This window comes from Carcharhinus amblyrhynchos, chromosome 9 (genome assembly GCF_965287045.1).
Source record: "Carcharhinus amblyrhynchos chromosome 9, sCarAmb.v2.hapA, whole genome shotgun sequence".
Lineage (NCBI taxonomy): Eukaryota > Metazoa > Chordata > Chondrichthyes > Carcharhiniformes > Carcharhinidae > Carcharhinus > Carcharhinus amblyrhynchos.
Window position 1 is genome coordinate 82,630,167 of NC_137332.1, and position 9,682 is coordinate 82,639,848.

Genomic DNA, 9,682 nt, shown 5'->3' on the forward strand with positions numbered 1-9,682 from the left:
GCATAAAGTTAAACACGATTAATGGTATTTCGCTACAAATGATGAACTTCACTTAAAATGTTTGATACAATAAAGATATGTCACTATGAGTCTTTCCCCTTCAGCATGGATGGCATTACATGACAGCACAGTTCCACAATAGGCTGTTCTTCATTCATACAGGGTAGGTCAAAGTTTATTTATTAATCACAAGTAGGCTTACATTCACACAGCAATGAAGTTACTATGAAAATCCGCTAGTCGCCTCAGTCGGACGCCTGTTCGGGTACACTGAGGGAGAATTTAGCATGACCAATGTACCTAACCTACACACCTTTGGACTGTGGGGGGGATCCCACACAGACATGGGAAGAACGTGCAAACTCCACACAGACAGTGACCCAAGCCGGGAATCAAACCCGGATCTCCGACACTGTGAAGCAGCAGCAGTGCTAACCACTGTGCCGTCGTGCCAGAGTCCTATTCAACACCAACTTTCACCTTTGAATCTCATGGGTACGATTATCATCGGCAAGATATACTTCTCTGAACTCCCTGTCTCTCGGGTCATGACAAACCGGATGATGTAGTTTTCCAGGGTTCTTTTGCAATCGACGAGCCAATAACACAGTGGTTCACTGTTTAGCCACTTGTGGTTTAAAAAAAGCCAGCTCTTTAGCACCTCTGAACTATTCACACTCAGCTTTTGATGTTTCAGATCATTTTAGCCAGCTCACACATTACCTCCAAAAGTTCCTGTCTCCTTTTATCTACCAAACAGAAATCTGACCTCATCCTGAGAGAGATCTGCTTCTTCTCTTTAAAATAATTTTGTGTATTGCTGCTGACCGCAAGCTGTAACCTCAAATCTCCAATTTATGTCTGTCTTTGTTTTTTGACCTGGTTTTCATCTCCGTTGCAATTTTCAGCCAGGGTCTAACTTCTCAGAAATGATGGCTTAGCTAGAAACTCCAGTCACCCCTCTTTCCAGTAGTCTGTTTTATTTTGGTGTAAAGGGATATCTGACAAATACAAGCTTTTTTCTTGCCAAATACAGAGTTCGTCACACAGAAACAAACATGATCCATTTGTGACATTATCACTTTTTTTCCTCCCAGTGGCATCACTAATGTGGAATGTACCTCAAAATCCAACATCCTCATAGCAATGGGGCTTTGATTCACTATGGACCCAATCTGTAACCAGGAACTAGAACACTTTTTAGTTAAGGTGGTTGACAGACATGAGTAGCACAGGTAACTTGGTAACTGATGCTTTCAAGAATTTGTTGATGACTTGCATAAGAACATAACATAAGAACATAAGAAATAGGAGCAGGAGTAGGCCATCTAGCCCTTCGAGCCTGCCCCGCCATTCAATAAGATCATGGCTGATCTGTCGTGTCTCAATTCCACATTCCTGCCCTCTCCCCATAACCCTTAATCCCCTCTCTTATCGAAAACCTATCAACCCGCGTCTTAAATATATTTAGCGAGGCAGCCTCCACCACCTCAACGGGCAGAGAATTCCAGAGATTCACCACCCTTTGAGTGAAGAAGTTCCTTCTCAACTCCGTTCTAAACCGCCCCCCCTTTATCTTGAGGCTGTGCCCCCTAGTCCTACTGTCCTTTCTGAGCGGGAAGAGTCTCTCCACCTCTATCCTATCCATCCCATTCATCATCTTATATGTCTCAATGAGATCTCCCCTCATTCTTCTAAACTCTAACGAGTACAAGCCTAGTTTATTCAGCCTCTCCTCATAGCTCAACCCCCTCAACTCCGGTATCAGCCTAGTAAACCTCCTCTGCACTCCCTCCAAGGCCAAAATATCCTTGCGTAAGTGCGGCGACCAAAACTGCACACAGTACAGTGCATTAGTCGCCACCTTTCATATTTCTATCTGAGAGCCAATGGATTGTGGTTGGTACATTAATCCATTCACCACCATTTCCCGTTTTCTTTTACAATACAAACGTAATTATTGCCAATGGGATTTACCCTCAGTGACAGGCTGTCCAAGAACGCATAAGAAGCATATTTAAGAACTAAATTCCAACAAATATTTAGTGCCAGCCCAGTTATTATGGGACTTGGGTACAATTCTAATTTTTGTTGCAAGTGTGTTTTTCAAGTGCTCTCTTCCTGCTCTGCAATGACCAGGCCAATGAAATAGGACAATGCAACACTCTGCCTCCCTGACCTCATAATCATCCCTGTGTTGCATCACGGACAATGTCAGCATAGCCTGCAGGAGTAACTAATAACATCATGAATGTCTCTGTGTGATAGAAAATCCAACAACATGCTGAAGGTGGACCAGATCATGAGCCCAATGAAGATGAGCCTAGTGGATGTCAGTAAGATCTTTTCAATGCTCCAGCCTAGAAATCAAGATGATAACGTCGAGGTCAATCAAATCAACCAAGCTGTCTCCAGAAATGATGCCAAACTTTTGGCTGAGCTCTTGTCCCAGGAGAGGTACTCTCAGTTTATCAATAACCGGAGTGGCTGGGGGGTCCCAGGTACCCCCCTGCGCTTGGCAGCCTCCAAGGGCCACCTGAGCTGCCTGGAGGTCCTCCTGAGCCATGGTGCCGAAGTAGATAGTTTGGATGTGAAGGCCCAGACCCCTTTGTTCACAGCTGTGAGTGGCAGGCACCTGGACTGCGTCCAGTCTCTTTTGAGGGCAGGGGCGAACCCGAATGGAAGCATCTACAACAACTGCTCGCCTGTCCTTACGGCCGCCAGGGAAGGGGACGTGGAGATTTTGCGAGCGCTGCTGGAGTATGGGGCTGAGGTCAATGTGCGCTCCAAGGTGCCAGAGTGGGCATCCAATGCCTGTGCCTGTAGCGGCCCACTCTACCTTGCATCAGTGTACAGACACTATGACTGTTTTCGGCTGCTCCTCCTGTATGGGGCAGACCCCAACTTCAATTGTACAGAGCAGAGACTCTTAGCAAGGATCAAGCAACCAAAAACGGTCCTGGAGATGTGCCTCAGGTATGGCTGTGGATCTCAGTACATTCAGCTACTCATAGACTTCGGAGCAAACCTTTACCTGCCAGGCCACACCCCAGTGAAAAATACACAGCAGAACAAAGCAGCAGAACTTCTAGCCCAAGCCACAGGTAAGAGAGGAAAGGAACAGTGATGTGGCATTGTCACTGGGCTAGTATACAGAGGCTCTCGGGACATAGGTTCAAAATTCACCAAGGCAGCTAGTGGAACTTAAATTCAATTAACAAATTATAGAATCCCTACAGTGCAGAAAGAGGCCATTCAGCCCAAGAAGCCAGCATTGACGATATTCCCACCCAGCTCTAACTCCGTAACCACACATATTTACCCTGCGAATTCCCCTGACACAAAGTGTCAATTTAACATGGCCAAACTTAACCCGCACATCTTTGGAGCATGGGAGGAAACTGGAGCACCCAGAGGAAACCCACACAGACACAGTGAGACGTGCAAACTCCCCACAGACAGTCACCCAAGGCCAGAATTGAACCCGGGTCCCTGGCAGTGTGAGACAGAAGCGCTAACCAGCGTGCCACTGTGCTGCCCACAAATCTGGAACATAAAGTTATTCTCAGTAATGGTCATCAGAAGACTATCATTGTGAAACTGTCATATTGTCTTGAAAACACCATCTGGTTCACTAATGTACTTTTGGGAAGGAAGTCCACCATTCATTTCCTGGTCTGGCCTTATATGTGGGTTGGCTTTTAACTGCCCCCTGAAATGCCTTAGCAAGGTCCATGCAAAGGAAATCAGGGATGGACAACAATGCTGATCTTGCCAGCGATGCCCATATCCCATGAAAGAATAAAGAAAAAGAGACATAGGGCTCAATATTACCTCAGAGGTGGGCCTGAAGCAGGGAATCTGTTTGTGGTCGGATAAACCAGAAATATGTGTCCCCCAGATGGCTTGCAGTTTCTAAATTTTACTTGCGTTGGCTTCCTACGAGTCTGAATGGCAGGTTAGCTGCCTTTTGGGTGGGAGAGCAATTAAGTGAACTAACCGAGAGAGTTGGGAGTGGTAGGCAATAAGATGAGTGATGGTCAGGGGAATTTGACCGGCAGCAGGGGAAATCCAGTTGTGGGAGGGTCCAGTGGGGGGAGGATGGGGGATAGCAGAAACTTGGAGCTCTCCACTTCAAAAAGCTGAGGCTGGGGGCTCAGCATGGTCATTGTCATTTGAAAATTACAACTTTTAGGGTACTAAAGATATGGAACCAAAGGTGGTGGATGGAGTTAAAATGCTAATTGAAAAATGCTAATTGAATAGTAGAAATGTTCAAGGGACTAAATGACTTCCTCCGCTTCCTTCATTCCTCAGATAGGCAGCAATTAGAGCACAACAATTGACTGCACTAACCTAGCATAAGGAAAGAAAGCAAAAATCACCCAGAAATTCCTCTTCTGTCCACTCTCCAGTGGCCATCCAATAGGAAATTCTTGTATGTGGACAATGACAACATTGTTCTATGAAGAGAAATCCCGTTTGTCAAACTTATTAGTTACCTTGAGGGTAGATAAAAGATAACGAGTAGATGTATTATACTTGGATTTCCAAAAGCCATTTGATAAGGTGCACAAAAGATTGACTCACAAGATAAGCAACCATGAGTTTGGGGGAATATATTAGCACAGGTAGGAGATTTGAAAATGAACAGGAAGTAAAGAGTAGGAATAAATGGGACACTTTGAAGTTATAGATTATAACTAGTGCAATGCCACAGGGATCAGTGCTGTATCTTCAGCCATTTACAAGCTATATTAATGGCTTAGATAAAGAGATGGAAAATAATGTATCTAAATAGGTTGACATTACAAGCTCAGTGGTAACTTAAATAGCATGGTGGACAAATAGAAGCTGCAAAAAGAAACAGATAGATTAAGTGAGTGGGCAACATGGTGGTAGATGGAATATAATGGTGGAGTAAGTGTGTGATTTTTCACTTTGATAATAAAATAGAAAAACAATTTCTTAAAAGGTGCAAAATCCATAAATGTTGATGTTCAGAGAGATTTGGGACACAGAAACTTAGCATGCAGATACAGCCAGCAATTAGGAAGAAAAAGCAGCATGCTGGCCTTTATTGCAAGGGTTTTACAGTATAAATATGGAAGCCTTGGCTGCAATTGTACAGGGCTTTGATGAGACCACATCGAAATACCATGTGCAGTTTAGTCTCCATTTCTAAGGAAGGATATCCCTGCAGTGGAAGGTTCAGTAGATTGGGATAAGAGGATTCGCCTCTGATGAGAGGCTATATCAATGGAGCCGATATTTTCTGAAGCTTAGAAGAATGAGAGGTAATCTCATTGTAACATTTAAGGTGCTGAAGGGGCTTGATAGGGTAGACACTTCCTCAACTTTAGTAACAAACTTTACTTCCTCAACTTTAGTAATCTAGAACATGAGGACACAGTCTCAGGATAAGGAGCTGATCATTTAGGACTGAAATAAAGAGAAATTTCTTTACTCAAAGGGTTGTGAATCTTTGAACTGCTCTACCCCAGAGGAGTAAGGGTACTGCATTGTTGAATATATTTAAGGCTGAGAGTTCAGATTCTTGGTCACTCAGGGAATCAAATCAAAGGATTTGGAGAGGCAGTGGACTCGCAATCCAGAGACCCAGAGTAATGCTCTGGGGACCTCGGTTCGAATTCCACTAAGGCAGATGATGAAATTTAAATTCAATAAAAATCTGCAGTTAAAAGTCTAATGATGACATGGAACAATTGTTCATTGTCATAAAAACCCATCTGGTTCACTAATGACTTTAGGGAAGGATATCTGCCATCCTTAGTGGTCTGACCTATATGTGACTCCAGACCCACAGCAATGAGATTGACTATTAACTGCCTTCTGAAATGCACCATTTCCTCCCACAATCTGAAAGACAGGCTGATTAGGTGCATTGGCCATGCTAAATTCTCCCTCAATGTACCTGAAAAGCTGCTGGAGTGTGGTGACTAACAGTAATTTCATTGCAGTATTAACGTAAGCCTACTTGTGACACTAATAAATTTCTTTTAGGGAAGGAAATCTGCCATCCTTAACTGGTTTGGCCTACATGTCACTACAGACCCATAGCAATAGGGCTAAATGCCCTCAGTGTTGGACAGTAAATGATGGCCCAGTCATTGAGGCCCACGTCCCATGAATGAATAAAAATAAAAAAAATTGGGGAGCAGGCAGGGAAATGGAATTGAGGCAGAAGATCAACCATTGTTGTAATGAAGTTGGAGCAAGCCCAATAGGCCAAATGGTCTGTTCCTGCTCCTATTTCTCAACGTTATCTTCTTTGGTTGAGACCCACCCAGTTGAGCAAGATGTCTGAGACCATCTCGCACCAGTAAAAACCATACCTTAGTAAGGGGAGCAGGAAAGAAAAACTGTTAAAAGATTAAAGGAAGATGGGCAATCTTGCTCAATTCCTGATCTGAACTGAGCCAGTGTTATAACGAGCACCAGAAAGATAGGGAAAAAGAAACCCACCAACATCTGTATGGGACTGCACTGTTGTGCCTGTCAGACAGTGGATAATTAGTCTTGTCCGTGCATTGCCCACTTACTTACTCCTGTATGTTTGGTTTTCCAGCTCAACCAAGATCTTTGATGTCACTCACCAGAATAGCCATCCGCAAGTCCCTCAAACTGTTAAGCAGCCTTAATTCCATTGACCAACTGGACATCCCACTAATCCTGAGGAACTATTTGAAGCACCAGACTTGAGAGGAACACCATGCTTGTGTGGATCTGTAACAGTAGTATGTGCCCACTCCCTCCCTTGCAGTAGAAAGAGGGGAGAGCCAAATGTACTTGCAGCAAGATTCCATCCCCATCCCAACCCTTTTGTTCCATCCCCATCCCAACTCTTGCAGCTTCGTTGTAACTGGCCCAAGCATCTGATTACAAGTAGAATACTTGAATCCATTCTATGTAGTAAGTTATTCCGTAAGTTATAGTAAAGGAAGATGTACAAAGAATGATGTATTCGCGACATAAATTTCAAAATGATTTGTGAAGGAGAGTAAATTGCCCGTGGCATTGCTCATGCTCAGTTGGCGAGTACATTTTATTTTTGACACACAAGATGGCGTCAATGTATGAGAGAGAGAAAGAGAGAGAGCACTCAGAAACTCCCTCCACCACGCCACCTATTAGTCAGAGCCTGCAGCTATACCGTGACTGTTGACTTGGAAAAAACTGAGTGAGAAATTTTGATGCTGCAGTTTCCAGTGGCAAATATTAACAAAAACAGCGACGAAAACATCAGAAAAGCAGGAAATTAGTGGACCCTGTCAGGATTTTTAAAATGTCAGGCTCCAAGGTATAATTTTAGAATAAGTGAAAGGTGCTATACAATGACTGGCACTTAAATAGTACCTTTAATATAGTCAAACATCCCCACACCTTTCACAAATGATACTTGCAAACAAAATTTGACACCACCTCATATAAGGAGGTAGTAGGAAAGGTCAGAAAAACTGCTTTTAAGGAGCATGTCGAAGAAGGATGAGAGAGAGGTTTAGGGAAGGAATCTCAAAATCTGGGACTTAGGCAGCTGAATGTACAGCCACCAATGAAGGAATACTGAAAATTTGGTAATGCACAAGAGGTCAGAATTGCAGGAGGTATTGAAGATTGGTAAGGCAGGAGGATTTTATGGAAACAGGGAGGGCTAAGGCCTTAAGAAGAAAATTGAAAACAAGGATAAAATTATAAATTCCCTGGACAGCAGTGGAGGCTGGGTCACTGAATCTGTTGAAGGCTGCGTTAGATATATTTTTTGATCAACAAGGGAGTCAAGGGTTATTGAGGGCAGACAGGAAAGTGGAGCTGAGGCCACAACTGGATCAACAATGATCTTATCGAATGGTGGTGCAGTGATGAATGGCCTGCTCCTGCTTGTATTTCTTATGAAGCACTTCTGGAGTGGGAGATACTGGAGGTCAGCAAGAACAGGGGCGAATAGGACTTGATGTGAGTTTGGATTTGGGAAACAGATTAGCTTGTGCTAATGTGCAAGATGGGAGACCAGTGTCAGGAGCATTGGAATAATCAAGTCTCGAAATAACGAATGCATTGAGGAGGCTTTCAGCTGCAGATGCTGCAAGGCAGAACAAAGACATGTGGTGTTGCAGACGTAACATTTAATTGTTATTAATTGCGATTCATTATCCCAGTTAAATTATCTTGCAAGGGAGTTGTTGGATAGAATTCTCCGGCCGTTCATGCCAGCAGGATTCTCCAGTCCCACTAGAGGAAGGGGGTGACGCCAATGAGAAATCCTACTGACAGCGGCAGGACCAGACAATCCTGCCACTAGCAAACAACACACCACTTTCCACCGCTGGAAAACACACACTGGGAAGCCATAGGATCTCACCTGTTCAGTTTGGTTTACACCAGAAATTCCATAGATCCATAGAATCCTTGCAATGCAGAATGAGACCATCCAGCCTATCGAGTCTGCACCAACTCTCTGAAAGAGCATCCCACATTGTCCACCCCTCTGCTCTATCCCTGTAATCTTGCACACCATTGCTAATCCATCTAACCTGCACATATTTGGATTCTAAGGTACAAGTTAGCGTGACCAATCCACCGAAGCTGCTATCTTTGGACTGTGGGAGGAAACTGGAGAACCCACGCAGATGTGGGGAGAACGTGTAAACTTCACACAAAGAGTCACTCCAGGCCTCAGTTTTGTCTCAATTTCATTCTGTCCCTTGACTGCTCACTCTCCCCTAAACCAGATTTGACTTTCTGCTGACCTGAGCAGACTCCAGAGCCAATGAACAAGGACCACATCCCTTGGAATATTTTATTGTCCTTACTTCATCCTCAGCAATGCTGGAAGCTTCACTCAGGGTCTTATCATCACCAAAGCCACCAATGCTTCCTTTGCCAGTTTTCTAACTCCAACTCATCGACAGCCTCTATCCATCACCATCTCTCCCTCTCTTCCCCTTCACTCTCATCTCCCATTTTTCCAGTATGCTGATTTCAAAATGATCGCTCTTTGTTACAAACCTCTTCACACTGTATCCCTCCTGACCTCTCTGATCTCCTCAGCCCCTTATTCCTCACCCCCTCTGCCTCCTGCTCAGGCTCACACCTCTTGTGAGTTTGAACCAACAGATTTCCCTATCAGCTACTCTCTGAGGAAGGACAAGCACCAAAACTGTTAAGACCTGTTCTTACTCTTTATCCATTGCTGGCCAAGCTATGTTGTATTTCCATCATTTTTCCTTTTATTTTCAGTTTGGTTTTGCTCCTCTTGAGTTTCCAAGGGTGTTTTGCCCGCGTTAAGGTGCTGCACAAATAAATGGAGGTTGTTGTTTCATTTCATTGTCATTGCTGAAAAGAGATTTTGTACACTGAGTGAAAACAGAATCTTTTCACCTTCCTGCCCAGGTTGGGCAGAGACACCAATTCATTCTCAAAACAAACTGACAAAAATAATTACTGTGAACTAAGTACCCGTGGGTTGTTAGTCTATTGAATAACAGACCACTTAGGGGTTATCAAACACTTTCAAATACATGGATTGGAATCATGTGCCCTTTGAAAGATTTCAGGCATTGGGATCGTTTGCTTGCAATGGGTCAGAGACAGTTCAAATCCTCTGGGAAGCAGGCAGTTAATGATTCTGTGATCAACAGAATACCTCCACGGTCATGGCCGA

The 9,682-nt window shown here is 43.9% G+C and overlaps 1 protein-coding gene across 1 annotated transcript; it reads left to right on the plus strand.

The window, feature by feature from the left end:
- The first annotated feature begins 2,281 nt into the window (after positions 1-2,281).
- Positions 2,282-6,723, plus strand: LOC145348424 (ankyrin repeat and SOCS box protein 12-like). The gene is made up of 2 exons (XM_080196642.1): positions 2,282-3,104; positions 6,590-6,723. Exons 1-2 carry the CDS (start codon positions 2,282-2,284, stop codon positions 6,721-6,723), a joined length of 957 nt encoding a protein of 318 aa, XP_080052768.1.
- The last annotated feature ends 2,959 nt before the right edge of the window (positions 6,724-9,682 follow it).